The 20,910-nt window shown below is 42.7% G+C and overlaps 1 protein-coding gene across 1 annotated transcript in view; it reads left to right on the forward strand.

The window, feature by feature from the left end:
* The first annotated feature begins 964 nt into the window (after positions 1-964).
* Positions 965-20,910, forward strand: part of HAO1 (hydroxyacid oxidase 1) — a 51,791-nt gene continuing 31,845 nt past the window's right edge. The window contains exons 1-2 of the mRNA XM_065401793.1: positions 965-1,101; positions 12,337-12,488. Coding sequence (XP_065257865.1) covers positions 965-1,101; positions 12,337-12,488 — 289 coding nt within the window. The remainder of the gene's footprint in view (positions 1,102-12,336; positions 12,489-20,910) is intronic.

Raw genomic sequence — 20,910 nt, forward strand, 5'->3', positions numbered from 1 at the left:
TGTTCTGATCCCCTCAACAACCTCTCCTTTTGCTGGGGCATTCAGCCTTCTTCCCACTGGGGTTCTTACAGGGCTGGCCCCCACCCGCTGAGCTTGTGTCTGCAGTGGAGGAATGGGCAGAGGCTTCCGCTGCCCACAGCCCCTCCTGCAGGGGAAAAGAGGAAGCACGGCACCATTGATCTAGGTGTTGATCAATGAAGCAGTGAGAGGCCAGTTTTTCATGTTATGGGTGGTCAGTAGAGGTGGGATTTATTTACATTACAGAAGTGGACTCTGCTGTGCTTGGCGCCGTACAAACACACAGTAAGTGCTTTGGGGCAGGTATTGTCTCTTACTGGCTGAGTGGACAAGACAGGGTGGGAGAGAGGAAGGATTATTATCCCATTTTACAGAAGGGGAACTGAGCCACAGGGAGAAAGTCACTTACCCAAGGACAAGGAGTCTGTGGTAGAACTGGGAATTGAGGCCAGATCTCCTGAGTAGGGGCCTTAACTGTAGACATCCGAGACATCCTCTACCTTTGTGGGTGTTAGATCAGAATTTTTTAGTCTTTAGCACTGACAAGATCTAGAGGTCTGAACAAGACACACACAGACACAGTCCCTGACCTGAGGGACTAGCCTAGGTTAAGCTTTAATTCATACATCCCTATAGTGCCCATATGTTGGCTTATTTATTCATTTTTATTTCTTGTTTCTCCTTTTCCCCACATTGTAGACCTTTACATCCAGGATCTGCCCTGAACCCACTGGGCACGTACCTCAAACTGTGAATGAGAACAGAATGGCAAAGTCCAAAGAGAACGTCCATCATGACAGGATTGTTTGCACATCTTTAAAAGTCAATTCAATTGATTCAGATACTTGAACTTTGGAAAAGTCCCACATTAATTATTTACAGGCTGAAAAATAGAGCTTAAAAAGAGTGGGATGTGAGAAGAGACTTATCCTGCGGGGTCTGCAAAATGTCTGGAAAACCAGTCTGTGTTGGTGATTTTGAACAATACGCCAAGAGAGTTCTTCCAAAAGCAGTGTACGACTATTACCGATCAGGAGCAGACAATCAACAAACATTAGCAGATAATGTAGCAGCATTTTCAAGGTAGGAAAAAGACAGAGTCACTCTTTAATATGTTGAAAGTCTTTACTAGGAGTAGAGCCGGTTGGGGAATAATTTTTTTCCCTGCAAAAAAAAAAAAAAAAAAAAAAAACGGAAATGAAAAATTGTTCACTTTCATCAACATTTTTCTTTGAAAAGAGAAAATAAATTAGTTTTTAAGTAACATTTTTTGTGAACATGGAATTTCTTGAAAATTTCATTTAATAACAAAAAACAAAAATATTTTCCATCCAAAGATGGAAAATATTTTTGGCAGAGTTTTTTTTTTTTTTTTGACCAGCTCTTACTGGGAGCCAGATCGATTTTCCACTGAAGTCTGTAGAAAGACTCCTATTGACTTCAGTGTGCTTTGGAGCAGACCTGGGATAAGCAATATTTAATCTGCTAATTGAGATTTTAATTTTTACACTCGTCTTCACACATCTGCCATCAGGGTATGTTTCAGCCTCCCCATTTTTTCCGGGGGGCAAATTAGAGATGTGGGAAAACTTCAAAACCGGATTGCACTCCAGCAAATTTGCAACCCAAGGTAACTGACACTCATGTTTATTGACTCAGACAAATGTACTAGCAGCAGCAGATAACAATCTTTAGACCAGTTTCAACCTTTGTCAGATTCTCTTTGCGAGGATGAAATTCAAGGGGATTCATATCATATCTCAAAATAGTGAATCACTGCTCCTCAACTCAGTTATTCAGACTGCCAATGACGTGCATTCTTGCAGGGCCGCTGAATCAAAGCTGTGTCCTATTGGTCCACCCAGGGACAAACCATAATACCTAGTGCACAGTCTGAGTGGCTAGGTTGCATGCTAGACATCTCTACTAAGGCCAGGCATTACTGGTGGGCAGTCAGAGGACCAGACTAGTTCTGTTGGATGGAGGCCTTTCTCAGGCCTGGTCTACGCTAGAAAATTCAGCGGTCTGGAAAACGCACCAGCACCAGAGACAAAAGCTAAAAAAATAAATAAATTAATGGAGATAGGATATCTCCTAGAACTGGAAGGGACCATGAAAGGTCATTGAGTCCAGCCCCCTGCCTTCGCTAGCAGGACCAAGTACTGATTTTGCCCCAGATTCCTAAGTGGCCCCTTCAAGGATTGAATTCACAAGCCTGGGTTTAGCAGGCCAATGCTCAAACCACTGAGCTAGACCACTGAGCTGCTTTTCTATCTTTGCTGTTTTGTTTTCTTTTCTTTTCTCTTTTTGAGTGTGTGTGTGTGTGTGTGTGTCATATTTTGTCTTAAAGAAAATAGGATCAGACTTCAACGACGGCACCAGACCAGCTAGACTAACATTTCTCCAAAAAAGGCCAGTTACTACCATCTTTTATACTGTCTAAAAGACAGACAAAGAGGGACATTCCCAATAAATAACTCTGTGCAGCTAAAGGGAAGAGAATAAGGGATATGGCTAAAATGAAAACCTTACTCTTAATATTTTGTGTTTCTAATGCTGAAACAGTTTTTCCTTCTTTTTCTGTATCTTTAATGAAAAGGTTAAAAAGATGTTAATGGTGGTGGTTATAACCGGAGAAAGGCAGCCATAACTTGACGTGACATTTTTGGACCACACTTAGCCACTTAATATAACAGGAAACAAGGATTTCATTAACATCTTGTCCCTTGATGGGTTATCACTACAACATATAGAGTATAACTGATGCCTATGGAAGACATAACAGGTGTGACCCTGCCTGTTACATCATAGGACAATGCAGATAGCTTATCTCTATTACTTGAAAACTAATTATTTTTAATTGTAAGTCTCCTTTGGATGTTCAGCCAAAAGGCTCACTCAATTAACTGCTCAGTTTTTTCCTTAGCAAGTGTTTATTGGCCTACTCATATGTGACAAATATTCTGCATTATATAGGATTAATTACCTTGGATGAGTAAATACCATTATATCAACTTTTAGAAAGGATGAAATGCAAACACCCATTAACAATGCGCATTCCCACAGAGGTCAATGGGACTTCTGCCATTGACTTCTCTGGGAGTGGAAGCAGGCCCAGTATATTTTTTCAGTGTTACTTTTTATAGGGAGGAGTTTTTACTGTTGGGAATTATTATTGGAAAAATCCAAAACAGCAGTTGTGGTTTAATACTAAGAAAAACTGGCTCTGTTATGGTGCTATTCAACACTAGACCTCAAAGCACTTTACAAAGAAAGGTAGTAATCCTTGTCCACATTGTACAGCTGGGGAAACTGAGACACACAGCATGGTGAAATGACTTGCCCAAGGTCACCCAGCAGGTCAGTGGCAGAGCTGGGAATAGCACTCATCTTCTGAGTCATAGTCCAGTGCTCTAGCCACTAGGCCATCCTACCATATTATATTTAATATGTGCAGCTAACAAAGTCCTTTCTATTCGAATGCTCATTCTCCATTTAGGTGACTGTCAGGTGCTTATCTGCTCCTGTGACACTGTAAAATCAAAGGGTTTTTCACTGGTTGGGTGCTAATATATATGTAATTCTTAGAACTTATAGAGGCACCTTAAGAATATGCGATACTCCCATTCCCTTATCCAGGGGTTCTCAAACTGGGGGTCGGGACCCCTGAGGGGGTCAGAAGGTTCTTACATGAGGGGGTCGTGAGCTGTCAGCCTCCACCCCAAACCCCACTTTGCCTCCAGCATTTATAATGGTGTTAAATATATTAAAAGTGTTTTTAATTTATAAGGGGGGGGGGCGCACTCAGAGGCTTGCTGTGTGAAAGGGGTCACCAGTACAAAAGTTTGAGAACCACTGCCCTTATCTATGCATAGCTATCAGGAAAGGTAGTAGGTTGGCATTTCTACGGGTACAAAGTTAATGTAGTTTGGGTGCTTTGTTTGAGAAGTGCAACCTTAACTGCATTCCTGGATTTCTAGTGCGTATAAGTATTTTTAAATGCTAATGTTTCTGAAAGGTAACGTGCACTCGAAACATGGATGAGTGTCTGCAACCTGAGCTTCTCCGCAATGATGTTTTTCTGCGGGATTCTGGAATGATTCTGAAGAGCGCCTGTTACACAGCGTTGACAATTCACCTCAGCTAAGGTTCTGCCCGTTGTGTTTTGAAGCCTATGGAGAAGGCTGCCAAATATAGGGTGACCAGATGTCCCGATTTTATAGGGACAGTCCCGATTTTTGGGTCTTTTTCTTATGTAGGCACCGATTATCCCCCAGCCCCTGTCCCAATTTTTCACACTTGCTGTCTGGTCACCCTAGCCAAATATGATAATAGATTTTAATTTTCCAAGCAAATGCTCTCACGTTGTGACTCAGTATTTATCAGGCTAGAGGCCCATGGTGACATGTTGAGAAGGGATGTGCAAATAGCACAATTGTATTGTACATGTTTAAAGCTTTCACTGTACTTTGGGTTGTAATGTGTGGTTGGGTGAGTACTATCTCCAGTCAATATCCTTCATGTTTCTGCCACAAGGCTGAATAAGGACGGATGGTAGTATTGGGTTCTGCTCCTGATTCTGCCACAGCTTTCATGGGAGCAAATTATGGGTTGTGCTTCAGTAAACCACCCATTCCGGTGGGGGGAAAAAAAGGAATCCTACTTCTTTATCTCACAAAGTCAGTGTTGCAAAGATTCATTAACGTTGAACTTTACTTATGAAACCCCTAAACCTCCCATCGCCTTCAACAGAGGCAAAATTAGGCCAATACTTTTGAAAACCCTACCCTAAAAGTCCAGATGTCACTTATACCTTGAAGACAAAGGAGTCTGGACTGACTGGCTTTAAAATGCAAGTTTTTTAAACTGCAAAGTAACAGCACAAAATTGAGACTGAATCAGCACTTGGAAAGTGCATGGGAAATGCACAGGTTGCTGTTTTGGTACATGATGCAGTTATTTAGGTACATGCAGGAAATAGTTTCGGTGCCTTTAAATGTGAATTACTTTGTTGGAATAGTTTTTTTTGTTTTTGTTTTTTTTGGTCAACTCCATGGCTGCATTAAGTGACAAATGATTAGAATGGTTATCAGTGAATGTCCTAGCAAGAGAGCGATTACTTTGGGATGTGACACAGCTAATTTGGTATGTACCATGTATGCTTCTGGAGGAGTGGCAAGCACGTATAATGGATTATAAAATGCTTGTTTTAGCTTTTAGGCAATGAGAAGTTTGAGTAACTTCAAATGCTCTTGACATATAATCAGTTCACCTAGCGTATAAATGTCCACGAGAGACCAGTTTTTATGCTAGTCATAGTAACTTTCTTGTATTCGTTGATTTTTCAGTGATTGTTAACACCGATCAAGAACACGAGTCCGTATTGCAATAAGAGCCAAGGTTCACATTCTAATGTCAGGACTTTATTGCTAACAGTAGAGCCGTGGGATAACATGGTGGTGATTGTTGTAAAGATGAGATTTTTAAGGTCCGAGAAGATTTTGGGATGTCAGAGCACGTCATCCCTACAGAATATGACCTAGCTCACCTTGCATTTGTTTTTATCTCATGTCCTTCCAAGGCTGTGCTGCCTGGTGATTAAATTCACTCCTAAAGTTTTCTAATTACCAATCAGGGTGAACAGAGAATGGATTTTAGGACAAGGTCAGGGTGTCTTTGGCTTGATGGCACTCAAGAAATCAATCTGAAATCTCTTCTTTCAGCATTTTAAATGAAGAGCAGAGGGGGAGGGGAATCAAATCTCTGATAACCTGTTGTGACACACTCTGCTGTGGACTTTCCAAAGGCATTTGGAACAAGAGACGTTATCCTCAGGGACACGTACATGGAACAATGACCGCTTGTTTACCAAAGACACAGCAAATGATCATTGCCTTGTGGCTAGGTATTAAGGTCATTCAAATGACTGGACATATATATTGGGGAAGATTGAGAATGCAGTCAGGTTCAAGCAGGTATTTATATTCAGTTAAAAAAAAAAAGCCAGGGATGTTTAGTATTTTATACAGAAGTTCAAAGGAACAAAGAGGAACATTGCCTCTGGAAAGCCAAAGTACTTCACTGAGTAGCAACAAGTCACCTCATTTGGCATCTTCCTCTTCAAGATGTGTGTTTGAACTGGGAGTGATTTATGGCTTGCACTCACTTACTCTGGTCAGCATCTTCCTTAAGCCTGTCAGGTGTAAATTCTCAGCACCGAGTGCCTGCTGATGGAGGATAATCCCATACTGTGTAGAGCACATGTAGGAATTCCATCACACTGCACTGGGAGACTAAAGAATCTACTATGAACATGTGCATCATGCTATCACCCCATCAATAGCAAAGGGTGAATGAAATATTTTCTTGTTTCTACTCCAGAGGGATCTCCAGAGAAGCGGGTGGACGTACCCACTATTACATGGCTTGTTTGAATAAATCTATGGAAATTTCCACCGGTCTTTCCCCAAGAGGTTTATAGGTTTTTAATGAGGATACGCTGGCTGCATTTCTGTGATGTCTGTCATCTAAGGATCTCCAAGTGCTTTACAAAAAAATTAACGGATTCAATTCAAAACAGCCTGTGAGATCTAATATGTTTCCTCTGGGTAACTGCTGAACCGTGCACAGCACCAGCCGTGACGGTTTATGACAGGAAGTGCAGAGCTGTAGAGGGAAGTAAGGTAGCAGAACGAGTTAGAATGGGCCTGGGATAAGAAGCTTGATTTCACAGTATGTTTATCTTGCAGCACAGAGCTGGGGCACTAATTAGCACTGACTCAGAGGGAACAAAGGAGAGCTGGTTAAAATGTATTATATTTAAATATTTCAATGAGATTTCAAATACTTGAAATTTGAAATCAAATAGGGGGAAATGCCAGTGATCCCCCCCCTCTTGTTATAAATCAAATTTAGAACTGATTGAAATTTTTCAAGTTTTGAAATTTCAATGGAATTCAAATGTCAAAATTAAAAAAAAAGGAGGGAGGAGGAATTTAAGGAATTTCTTTTCTCTCCCCCCTCTCCATTTTTTCTTAAAGGAAGAAAGCCACTGTGACAGTCCCCAGGGTACAATCTGGACTGTTTGAACAGCTGTGTCCCCTAAAATCTCTACCCTGGAATGCCTCTTGGCCTGCTCACACTGATTTCAGCATGCAAATTCACTCCCAGCTAAATACGTGAGCACTCTGACCAGTCACTCATGAATTACATACAGGCCCACACCCGCTAATTCCCAGCCCCAGATCTTACCCCAGCAACGTGCGTCTTGTACTGTCTAGCACACTACAGAACAATGCACACTCATAGACAGTCCATCATTTCATCAAAGGAAATCATGTATGCGCCAGCCTTGCTATTCCCAATGGAGTTTTCCCCACATTCTAATCCAAACACACTGGTTAAGATAAAACAATAAGATACGTTTATTAACTACAGAACGATAGATGTTAAGTGATTACAAGTGACCATCACAGTCACTGAAATCACAAAAGCTACTTCCTGCATCACTTACATGCACCATGGTGCTTTTCCATCCCAACGACTGACCGTTTATAACAGCTGATCACAGCACATGGTTACGCAGGCTACGTTAGCTTGAAAAAAAAAGTGGATGCTCAATAGATGATTATTAAAAAAAATATACACTGTCTTGAATATATGTCCAGGAAATGCTATTGTTCCAGGGAGGAACCAAATGTGTCCTTTTCTTTATTTCATAAGAATGGGTGACCTTGTAAAACCACTGCTGAAACATGAGCATTGGTCCAACATCTGTCTAGAACTTGCTCCGTGAAAACGTTTGAAGGGGAGAAGTATCAAAAAAAGGAAACAAAAAAGAATATTTTAGGAGCCGTATATTAGTGATAGTAGAGGTCCAAGGGGCTGGGAACTGAGGTTGTTTTATTGGTTATTCTCCTAATCTATGGATGTTTATAAACAACAACCAAGCCTCCTGATTCTGCAAATTTAGGCTGGAAATCTCATGAAAACTGTCTCTTTTAAAAAGGGGATTTTGGTACGTCTGCGTCTGTTCCTGGCGAGAGTTGTGGTATTTTGGCACCTACAGCTTGATCCTCAGTGGTGTCCTTCAACAGAGCTACATTGGTTTACACCAGCTGGGGAATCTGAGCGGGGGCGCTGGAACAATGTGAATAGAAGGGGGGCTGAGAGCCATTGACCCAAACTGTAAGCCCTGTATATAATGGAAACCACTTCAGGCCAGGGGATGCTGCAGCCCCCCCAGCACCCCTACTTCCAGCACCTATAGATCTGAGCCTGACAGAATAAAGCACGGCCAAAACTTGAAAGTAGAAGGTCGGGGGGTGGAAAACCTTTCATAGACTTTAAGGTCAGAAGGGACCATTGTGATCATCTAGTCTGACCTCCTGCACATTGCCGGCCACAGAACCTCACCCACCCACTCATGTAATAGACCCCTAACCTCTGGCTGAGTTACCTCAAATCATGGGTTAAAGACTTCAAGTTACAGAGAATTCACCATTAAAACTGCCAGAACCATAAGGTTTTATTTTAAGTTTGCCTGGAAAAGTGAGCAAAGGTTTTAGAGGGATTTACATTTTCTGCCCTGTTTTATAAGCACTGGGAAAAAGCACTCGGAGCGTCAGAGGAGACCAGTTGCAGTAAAGCAAGGAGTAAGTGTTATTTGGTGGCAGTAGAACACACAGTTCACACCAATCTTCTAGTGTCCGCTCAGGCCAGAACAGAAAATGGACCTATGGCTTCATATAGGAAGTCTCCGTGAACTCTAGGTTGTAAGTGCCGGAACGGAGAGGATGATGGGGGGGGGGGGAGGGGAAGCAATGTCCCCTTCCTTGCAACCCTCAACCCATCCTTCACCAAAACACAACAATCAGATAGGACAGGGGGAGGTCTTGATGGGAGTGGTAATTCCTTATTTAGTGGGTTGCTAGGCACAAGGCTGAGGGCCATGTCTTATGTGAATGTAATGGATGAGAAAAAGGATAGATTGTAAACTCTGTGGGGCAGGAGCCATCTTTTTGTTCTGTGTTTGTACAGACCCTAGCACCCTGGGGTCATGGTCCATGACTAAGGCTCCCACGCGGTTCAAGAACACAAATAATGCTCGCATAGTTAAATCACACAGCTACTTATTTACCTATTCCTGAGCACAATCTCTTGAACAAAAGAGAAGGTAACATATTTCTCTTCCCAGGGGAGCGCTTTCCTGGAGAAGTAGGATGGTCTCGTGGGTAAGACGCTACATGGACATGCAGGGAATCTGGGTTTAATTCCTGGCTCCGCTGCAGACTCTGCCTGTGTGACTTGGAAAAATCACTTCATCTTTCTGTGTCTCAATTTCCCCTCTATAAAACTTGTTGTGATTGTAAGTTTTCAGGATAGGGACCCTCTCTTATGGTTTTATAATGCCTAGCACAGGGCTTCTCAAACTGGGGGTCGGGACCCCTCAGGGGGTCGTGAGGTTATTACATGGGGGGGTCACGAGGAGTCAGCCTCCACCCCAACCCCGCTTTGCCTCCAGCATTTAGAATGGTGTTTTTAATGTATAAGGGGGGGTCGCACTCAGAGGCTTGCTATTTGAAAGGGGTCACCAGTACAAAAGTTTGAGAACCATTGGCCTAGCACACTGGAGCATTTAGAAGGTACCCTCATATGAATAATAATAATAATAGACGTGGTGCTTCAAAGGGAATCCATGACTCTAGTGCAGCCTGGGTGGCTGGACTCAGCAGTGGTAGCCGGGCAGCTTTTACTTAGTTTTCTTGAGTTAAAATTCAGGCGCCACAATCTAATAGCAAGCAGCCATCCCTGTGTGTGCATTAGCAAAATACTGATGTGTGTCTTGTCACTGCATGCCAAAAGCACCCAGCCCTCCCTCCTAGTGTCTCACAATGCACTCAGGACATGCACCAATACCTACTAACGCGCGCCCTCTTGTGGCTGGTCGTAATAATGGCTCGATCTTTACTGTTGTCTTTCGGAACTCAGCCTGTTGCTTGCAGTAAGCGTGACTTGACAGACAGCCCAGCGTTAACGTCACCACATGCATATTTGTTACTTATATTGTGATATCACGGGGAGGGAGGGACCAGGACCCCACGGTGCTAGGTGCTGTACAAAGACTCCCTGTCCTGAGTTGCTTACTGTCTAAGCACATGATATTCGGCTTTGTTGCGAGGCAATACATGACTCTTCTGGTACCTGTTTTGGAATACCGTTTCATGGCATCCATTTTGGGAATCTGGCCCTTATAAAGAACCAGAATGGTGTGCTCTGCTACGATGTTATTTCCAGGCGTTGGAATGGATGGGGCCCAATACAGGGGCTGGGATGGTCAGACGGATTCTGCCAGACTCATTCAAGGAGTAAAGGGTAATTTACCCATCAGCCCTGCCTAAGAGGGAGTGCGTGGCTGTGCGTAAGCAGCCCATGCAACAAACGGAGCATTTCAATTCATTCCATCCCGCCCCACTTGCTCCAGGAAGGAAGTAATCTTGTTGCTGGTACAGATCAGTAGCAGGTGACTTTCCCCTCTGCACTGGGCCATTGCTTTTAAGTGGGAGAGGGTGAGGGAAACCAAGGCTCTGCCCATTTCCTTCCCACCCCCCTGCTACTCAAACTTCTCCCCATTGCCTGAAAAATCAAAGAAGCATTTTACAATCCAATGTATTTACATGCCACTCCTCTCAAAATGTGCACGGGGCGTACCCAGTTAATTGTCACATAATCGCTCACCTGCTAGGATATTCACTGATCGCCTGTCTACTCATTTGTCACTTAATGCAGCCATTGAGTTGACAAAAATTAAACCGTCAAACTAATTCAGCTAATCCAACAGAGTAATCTTGTGATTTGCATCTAGAGCAAGCCCGGTGGAGAGTGTTCTCCCCACAAGGTCACCAACGATGATGCAGGTAGCCCATGCCAGGGAATGAAAGGCTTACCTGGGGGGAGGGATAGCTCAGTGGTTTGAACATTGGCCTGCTAAACGCAGGGTTGTGAGTTCAATCCTTGAGGGGGCCATTTAGGGATATGGGGCAAAAATCTAATTGGGGATTGGTCCTGCTTTGAGCAGGGGGTTGGACTAGATGATCTCCTGACATCCCTTCCAACCCTGATGATCTATGATTCTATGATACCTGGGACTCCCTTACTCCCCCGACTGGGTGAGAAGGGAGTAAGATAACCTAGCCATAAGGAAAGAACATGGCATATTATAGACAGCCAATGCATAGGGTGTCAGCCACATAGGGACAAAAGTGCATGAGATCACTGACCATGCTGTACCATTTTCCATGAAATGCTTGTTTCCAGAGGCTCGCAGTTCCACAGGGGGAAATAATCAAGGGACGTTGAGGTGACCAATAATAACTTTTCTTGCTATCTGACATTGACAGACACCCATTTCTGCTCTGGGATGGAGACTCGTGTAACTGTTTTGCATCTGCTGGCTGTTTTTTTAATACTGTATCAACTGATAATGTTCTGAGGCAGTGGGTTCTCAACCAGGGGTACATGTACCCCTGGGGGTCCACAGAGGTCCTCCAGGGGGTACATCAGCTCATCTAGATATTTGCCTAGTTTTACAATAGGCTACATAAAAAGCACTAGTGAAGTCAGCACAAACTAAAATTTCATACAGACAATGACTTGTTCATGCTGCTCTGATACTGTACACTGAAATGTAAGTACAATATTTATATTTCAATTGATTTATTTTATAATTATTATGGTAAAAATGAGAAACAGCGATTTGTCAGTAATAGGGTGGCTGGGACACTTTTGTATTTTTATGTCCGATTTTGTAAGCAAGTAGTTTTTAAGTGAGGCAAAATTTGGGGGTACGCAAGACAAATCCGACTCCTGAAAGGGGGACAGTCGTCTGGAAAGGTTGAGAGCCACTGTTCTAATGCTCTTCACCTCTTTCCTCCTTTATTGATTCCTTTCCCCCCCTTGCTTTGTGCATTTCATCTTCACAGAAGCTTGGGATAGTAAATTAAAGCTAAAAGAACGAGGAGTCCTTGTGGCACCTTAGAGACTAACAAATTTATTTGAGCATAAGCTTTCGTGGGCTAAAACCCACTTCATCGGATGCATGCAGTGGAAGATACAGTAGAAAGATATATATACACAGTTAAAGCTGTGTCCCTCCCTAGCTTTTAACTAACCCCTGCCTACCTTTCAAATAGCTCTCAGGGCTTCCTTCTCTTCTCAACCTGTCCTGACGATTGGCCCGATGAAAGGAAACCTGATCTCATTCCTTGTGAGCTGTGAATAATAGAGTTCATTTTTTCTCTCCCCTCCCCTTTCTGTCAGATTGAGGCTGTACCCACGGATGCTCAGGGATGTGTCTGTTATGGACCTGTCCACCTCTGTCTTCGGGCAGAAAATCAGCATGCCAATATGTGTCGGAGCAACTGCCATGCAGCGCATGGCTCACGTGGATGGAGAAACAGCTACCGCCAGAGGTAAACCACCACAGCAGAGAAACCCCTCTAGCAAATCAAAGAGATGAATGGAATGACACTGAGCATGCAGCTCATGAATCTTTGCTTTGTTTCTTGCTAGTGATTCTTTTCTACAGATGGCTTTTAGTTGTTGCTGTCAAGTTTTTTTGTTTTTTGTTCTCCCTCAGTGTGCAACAGTGATGAGAAATCCACCCTACAATGGGGAAGGTTTCAGCAGCTGAGGCAGAGGGCCCAAGTTAATAACCATTTCATAATCCCTGTTTCAAAACAGCTACACATAATTGACATAGAAAAGCTGTAAGAGCGTTTTGAAACCACTGATCGTTAAGCCCATGTACAAGCAGATAATAGCCTCCGCTCGTTTGAGTCGTATGCATGCCTAATCCTCTGCTAGTCTGAGTGGGGTAACTCCACAATGGAGCTACACCAGTTCACACCAGCTGAAGATCTGGCTTCTGTGGAGTATAAAACTGACTCAACACCAATTGGAATACATTTTGGTGCACAGGAACTTGTTTTGGGTCACAGATGGGGTAAGGACAGCAAACGTTTCTCTGTCCCCAGAGAATGACATTTTTCAAAGAATACAGATGCCTACATATTAATTCTATCATGGATGGGTCGAACTGGGACACTTTGTGTGATCAGCATATCTTCCACCATATTCTCTTTATTCTCTTTCAGCTAAGTAAGTTCTGTGCTTGGTCTGCTATTCCTAAGGGAGTCACCACAGTTGTGCCCGTGTGGTGGTGGTGGTGGGGTCTCCTTTCTGGGGAGTTAGAAACTCCCACCTCTTCTCTTGGGATGGAGACCCCTACATCAGTCTTTGGGGAGGCAGGAATTCACCCATAATCACTCCATCACTGCGGTCAGTAACAACCTATCATCAGCAAACAGCCCAAGTGCCGCTCCAGCATCACTCCCCCAGTCACCAATCGGGGCACCCCTTTCCTTTGGGCTAAGGCTGATTCTCTGTGCAGCACAGTACAACCTCACCGTGGACAGACAGACCAGCTGCTCCCTGGGCCTGTCCCAAGCTCAGACACTCTGTTGCTGTGTCCCTGCAACAACAGCAGGTGTCCATCTGCAATGACCCTCCACCGTTCCTTCCATAGTAACTTTCTCAAGGTTATTTCCATTTTCTAATGTGACCAAGCGACAACCATTTGCATCTGTTGATTTCCGACATCAGGGCCTGTTTCTCTCCAACAGTATCTCTAACGCAGGCATTTGTCTTTTTTTCCATCCAGGAGATACTCAAGAGTCTTTGCCAGCACCACATTTCAAAAACTTTAATTTTCTTCTTGTCAGCAGCATTAACTTCCCATGAGTCACATCCATAAATCGCTAGAGAAAAAATTAGGCTTTTCACCAGTTGCACGTTTTTACATTCCGAGATACCACGGTTTCCCCACACTTTTTTAAAAGAGGCTATAGCTGAGCAAGCTATCCCTAGCCTTCTGATTTCTTCGGAACAGCCTCCTTGGTTGGTGTGCATGATCCCAGATAATTGAATTCATCTACTGCTTCTCCAGCTTGTCAGTTAATTGTGGTGTCCATTTGCATCCTGTTTTGTTAGTCATGTCAATGTACATGCATTTTGTTTTCATCGCATTCAGGAACAGTCTGTATTCCTCACGAACTGTTTTTGCAGACTTGTTGCATTGCAGCCGTGTTGTATCAAAGAGAATCCATCAGCATATCTGAAGTTGGTTAAGAGGAAGATCCCAGCTCTTCCACTTTGTCAAAACCTTCCAAGGCTTGTCTCATAATAAATTCTGTTTATATGTTAGAGGCTTGGGTACAATATACACCCTTGTCTCACATCCCTCCCAGTGGAAATCCATTCATTGTCACCGATTGCTGTTTGCACTGTGGAATGTTATTCATAGTAGAGACTTGCAGTGAGTTCATTGGTATGCTTTTAAATCCAGTACTCTCCAAAGGCGGTCGTGTTGGATGGAGTCACCAACACGTGTTGGTCTATTCCTAAGGGAGTCACCACAGTTATGCCCGTGTGGTGGTGGGGGGGTTCCCTTTCTGGGGAGTTAGAAACTCCCACCTCTTGCCTTGGGATGGAGACATCAGTCTTTGGGGAGGCAGGAATTCACCCATAATCACTCCATCACTGCGGTCAGCACATGAAGCACATGATCAAGGGATGATTGTACCCATTGCATTTTTCAATGATGTGACGGATATTCGCCATTCAGTCGCATGTGCCTTGACTCTCTCTGAAACCAGTTTGTTGTGGTGGAACTTCTGCTTTTATCCGTTTCATGTGATCTTGGATAATATAAACCAGAACTTTGCTCACGTGTGATATCGGGGAGATGGTATGATAGTTACTACACTCCGTATGTCTCCTGGTTTAGTAAGAGCAGAAAAACTCCTTTTGTCTGGTCCTCTTGCCAATTTTTGTCATCCGTACATCATTCTAAATTTTCAACATTAGATCAGTTCAGTACCCTGTTTGCTAATCTCTTTCAACAATTCTGCAGGCACATTATCTAGCCTGGTGCGTTCCCAGCCTTCATTTTCAGAAGAACATAAGAACGGCCATACTGGATCGTATCAATAGTCCATCTAGCTCAGCATCCTGTCTTTTGACAGTGGCCAGTGCCAGATGCTTCAGAGGGAATGAATAGAACAGGGCAATTTTGAATGATCCATCCTCTGTCATCCAGTCCCAGCTTCTGGCAGTTGGAGGTTTAGGGAAACCCAGAGCATGGGGTTGCACCCTTGACCATCGTGGGTAGTAGCCATTGATGGACCAATTCGCTATGAATTTATCTGATTCTTTTTTGAACCCAGTTATACTATTGACCTTCACAACTTCCCATTACAACAAGTTCCCCAGGTTGCCTGTGCGTTGTGTGAAGAGGTGTTTGTTTTAAACTTGCTACCTATTAATTTCATCTGGTAACCTCTAGTTCCTGTGTTATATGAAAGGGTAAATAACAATTCCTTATTCACTTTCTCCACACCATTAATGATTTTACAGACCTCTAATATATCCCTCCTTAGCCATCTCTTTTCTAAGATGAACAGTCTCCATACCCCTAATCATTTAAGTTGCACTTCTCTGTAGCTTTTCCAATTCTAATATCTCTCTTTTGAGATGGGGCAACTGGAACTGCACGCGGTATTGAAGGTGTGTTTGTACCATGGATTTATATACCATGGATTTATATAGTGGCATTAAGGTATTTTCTGTTTTATCATCTATCCTTTTCCTAATGGTTCCTAACATTGTTAGCTTTTTTCACTGCTGCTGAACATTGAGTGGATGTTTTCAGAGAACTTTCCATAATGATTCCAAGATCTCTGGCTTGAGTGGTAACAGCTAATTTAGACCCCATCATTTTATATGTATAGTTGGGATTATTTTTTCCAATGTGCATTACTTTGCACTTATCAACATTAAATTTAATCTACCATGTTGTGCCCAGTCTCCAAGTTTAATGAGATACCTTTGTAATTTTTCGCCATCAGCTTTGGACTTAACTATCTTACATAATTTTGTATCATCTGCAAATTTTGTTCACCCCCTTGTCCAGATCATTTATGAATATGTTGAATGGCACAGGTCCCAGTACAGATCTTTTAGGGACCCTGCTGTTTACCTCTCCCCATTGTGAAAACTGACCGTTTATCCCTACCCTTTGTTTCCTGTCTTTTACCCAGTTACTGATCCAGGCGAGGACCTTCCCTCTTATTGCATATGACTGCTTATGAGCCTTTGGTGAAGGACCTTATCAAAGGCTTTCTGAAAGTCTAAGTACACTATATCCACTGGATCACCCATACTTGATACCCTCAGAGAATTCTAATAGATTGATGAGACATGATTTCCCTTACAAAAGCTGTATTGACTCTTCCCCAACAAATCATCTTCATCTGTGTGTCTGATAATTCTGTTCTTTATTATACTTTCAATCAGTTTGCCTGGCCTGCAATTGCCAGGATTGCCTCTGGAGCCTTATTTAAAAAAAATCAGGGTCACATTAGCTATTCTCCAGTCATCTGGTACAGAAGCTGATTTAAGTTACATACCACGGTTAGTAGTTTTGCAATTTCACATTTGAGTTCCTTCAGAACTCTTGGGTGAATCCCATCTGGTCCTGGTGACTTATTACTGTTCCAAAATCACCTCTACTGACACCTCAATCTAGGAGTGTGCCTCAGATTTGTCGCCTAAAAAGATTGGCTTGGATGTGGGGATTTCCCTCCAACCTCTGCAGTGAAGAATTCATTTAGCTTCTCTGCAACGGCCTTATCTTCACTGAGTGCTCCTATAGCACCTTGGTCATCCAGTGGTCCCACTGATTGTATGGCAGGCTTCCTGCTTTTTTGTATGTTAGTTTTTGAGTCTTTAACTAGTTGCTCTTGAAATTCTTTCTTCGCCTGCCTTATTATACCTCAACACTTGACTTGCAAGAGTTTATGCTCCTTTCTATTTTCCTCCATAGGATTTGACTTCCAATTTTTAGAGGATGCTTTTTTGCCGCTAATCACCTCTTTTACTCTGCTATTTAGCCATGTTGGCATTTTTTGGCTTTAAGTATTTGGAGTATACATTTGCAATTTGTAGGCACTTCACCTTTGTGACTATTCCTTTTAATTTCCATTTCATTAGCGTCCTTATGTTTGTGCTGTTCTCCTTTTTGAACTTAAATGCTATTGTGGTGGGCTTCTTTGGTATCCCCCCCCCCATAAGCGTGTTACATTTAATTACATTATGGTTTCTGTTACCAAGCGGTTCAGTTATATTTATCTCTTGGACCAAATCCTGTGCTCCACTTAGGACTAAATTAGGAATTGCCTTTCCCCATTTGGGTCCCAGGACAAGCTGCTCCAAGAAGAAGTCATTTAATGTGTCTAGAAATTTTATCTTTTTCATCCCTTCTTGAGGTGACTTGTACCCAGTCACTAGGAGGACAGTTGAAATCCTCCATTATTATTGTGTTTTCTTTATTTGTACCCTCACTAATCTCCCTGGGTATTTCACAATAACCATCATCACCCTGGTCAGGTGGTCTGTAGTATATTCTTACTGCTAGACTCTTATTATTCAAGCAAGGAATTTCTATCCATTTCTATCTACAGTACAGTTTGATTCCTTTAAGAATGTTATTTGATTTGATTCTATGCTTTCTTTCACACATAGTGCCACTCCACCTGCTCTATCATTCCTCTATATCTTGTACCCTGGTATTATCATGTCCCATTGATTATTCTCATTCCACCAAGCTTCTGGGATGCCTATTATATTAATATCCTCATGCCAGGGACTGTAGTTCACCTATCCTAGTATTTAGACTTCATAATACCACGCACCGCTTCAGCTTGAATCGTTGATGGATCTGGTTCCATACTCTCTCTTCTGTCATCCAGTATTATGAGTGGTTCTGGTGAGGGATACAGAGTGGCGCAGTCATCTCTCCAATTGCATTTAATATTACCTGCCATCATGATCTTTTATTATATTTGATCACAGGGAAAACCTTTGCATAAGAAGTCTGACCACTGCGAATGCATTACTCTCTTTGGGTACGTCTATACTTACCTCCGGGTCCGGCGGTAAGACGCGATAAATCGATCCCGGATCGATCCCGGAAGTGCTCGCCGTCAACGCCGGTACTCCTGCTCCGCGAGAGGAGTACACGGAGTCGACGGGGGAGCCTGCCTGCCGCGTGTGGACCTGCGGTAAGTTCGAACTAAGGTACTTCGACTTCAGCTACGTTATTCACGTAGCTGAAGTTGCGTATCTTAGTTCGAAGTGGGGGTTAGAGTGGACCAGGCCTTTATATTTCTCAAGTTCCATAATTCTGCCTTTACATATTCCCTCTTGTCTTGTCTAGTCAGCCTTTGAATCTGTCTGCTCGGTTGCTTATATTCTCTCCCATGTTCTTCCATCTCCAAGCCATTCTTTTTCACCCTTGTGTCATTTTTGCACTAACTCAAACACCTTCTTAGTTAACTATGGTGTGGTCTGACACTAACTTTTCAGAATGTGTGCTCTGACGGTTTCAAGCGTAATAATATTCATTTTGTTTCAAAGGTCATTTGGGTTGTTCTCCTCTTTCCCCTGGTGACAATGCCTCAAACCCATTTTGGACAGAAGCTATATAATTTTTGTTGATTCTGGACAAGTCCAAGTGCAGTGAAGCTAACAGCTGATGGTCTGACCCACAGTCTGCACTCAGGACAGTCTTTGTCCAATGGACACTTGATCTCCGGTATTGCTACATCATTACATAGTTGATTTGGTTCTTCTGCATACACTCCCATGTGTAAATATCTAGGTTGTTGGGTGAAGATGGTGTTTGTAATGACCAAGTGAGCAGAGGAACAAAATTCAGCTAAACACTTTCATCTTTCATTTTGTGAACCCAGACCATTTTCCCCCATGACTATTTTATGAAAGCTTACAGCTCCAACTTTAGTATTCAAGTCCCTAATTACAGCAATGATATCTTTAGGTTGTGTTTTAGTATCTCTTCAAATTGTTCATAGAACTCATCAATCATATTGTCATCAGCTGCTGTTGAGTATACAGGCATAAATCTGTATACTCAACTTATTGGCAGGCTACTCTCAAAGGTGAATTGTAATGATTCTGTTGCTGATTGGATTTTATCCAAGCATACACTTGGATGTTTCTTCCGATGACATAAAATGCAACCCCATTTTCTCAGATCCTGAATAGTATACTTGTATCCATCCATTGTCATGAAATGACCCCTACCCTTCCAATGCAGCTCTGAGATTCCATATATTTCTGTCTTACATCTTTCCAATTCTTTGGTCACAATGGTGAGCTTCCCTTCATACAGACTCCTCACATGGGATTTGCAGCCACCTGCCTAGCCAACTGGGGCTTTGGGCACAGAAGGCTGGCCCTTCCCACTGTTGATATGTGGAGAGGAGAACGCCACACCAGCACAGAAAACTCAATTCCTGGTGGGTTTACACTGATGTAATTGGGAGCAGAATTTGGGCCTGGTTTTCAGGCTCAACTAGATGCTTCAGCAATAGTTTGTGGCTAGACTGTTACATTTATGGGAACAAGGCTAAAATATTCTCTAGTACATTTCAAGGATGAGGGGGATGAACTTATCAGTTCAGTGTGGCCAAGATCTCATTTTTAAATTTTTTTACTTGTATTGCCCTTCGGAGCACTTTAGCATTTAGCCATGCACTTCCCATTACAGTCAAAGGGAATTAAAACATGCATAACTCTGGAGATGTACCTGTTGTTTCTTCCCTGCATTCCATACACTAACACAATCCCTTCTGCTCAGAACAACTTGCTCAGCTACAACAGAATTATTTTAGAATTAGGGGGCAGATCTTCAGCTGGTGCATATCACTGTAGCTCCACTGGAGGAGCAGTCGAAGGTCTATCCCATTGTTCTTAGCACTACGTATTAGCAACAATTCCTTTTCTGACTCCAGTTCCTGAAAACGTCAGCCAGATAAGATGAGCATTGGTGGGAAGGGAATTGCCATATGAGTCAGTTCTTCAGGGGGTATAAATCAGCATAGCTCTGCTGAAGTCAATGGCACTGAACCAATTTACTGGCCTACCATTTTTACTTCTTCTCTTCCTTCCAGAAATAGGCAAGCGCTGAGACACAGCATAAACTGTGGCATGTTAACTGCTGTCTTTATTTCTCTGTAAAAGAGAGAAGGGACAAATCATGAAGTGATTATATTCTTTTGTACCAAATGAATCCCATTTCAACAGCAACATGGGCCAACGTCTGCAAACTTTGGGGATCTAATGTCAGGCACTAATTTAATGTTTAGGGACTTAAATCAAAGTGGCCTTCAAAGCTACTGAGCATGTGCATCTCCATCTGGCTTCAGATGAGAACTGTGTACACCCAGCACCTTTGAAAAGCAGGTCACTTTGATTTAGTTGCTTCTCTTTAGGCACGGAGGTGTGAAAAATTTGGCCTTTAATTTAGAAACATTCTTCTTTAAAAGAACATCTGTGGGGGCACTTGCAGCCTGATGGCGCTTCGGGGTAACAATGGTTTGCAGGAGAGATAAACATGGAAACGTGTCATCAGCTTAAATACATGGCAAGGAAACAGGAGCAAATGACAGGTGTTTGCATTGTCGGTACTGTGAAGTGCAGATGGTTGTATAGAATCCCCGCAGAACTCCTTGAGATTCTGGCAGAATCTCACTGGGTGTCAGTCATCTGTGTATCAATTTTGCTTCTATGTTGCACCCTTTTCTCTAACCCTTTGTCTGTTTTTCTTCTGTAAACTGACTGGGACAAAGACTATGACTTTTGAGGTGTCTGCACATCATCACATGCTTTTTTGGAATCAACTGTAATATAAATAATGCTTTATAGATTCAGAGATTTTAAGGCCAGATGGGAACATTCTGATCATCTAGTCTG

This window comes from Emys orbicularis, chromosome 3 (genome assembly GCF_028017835.1).
Source record: "Emys orbicularis isolate rEmyOrb1 chromosome 3, rEmyOrb1.hap1, whole genome shotgun sequence".
In the NCBI taxonomy this organism is placed as follows: Eukaryota; Metazoa; Chordata; order Testudines; family Emydidae; genus Emys; species Emys orbicularis.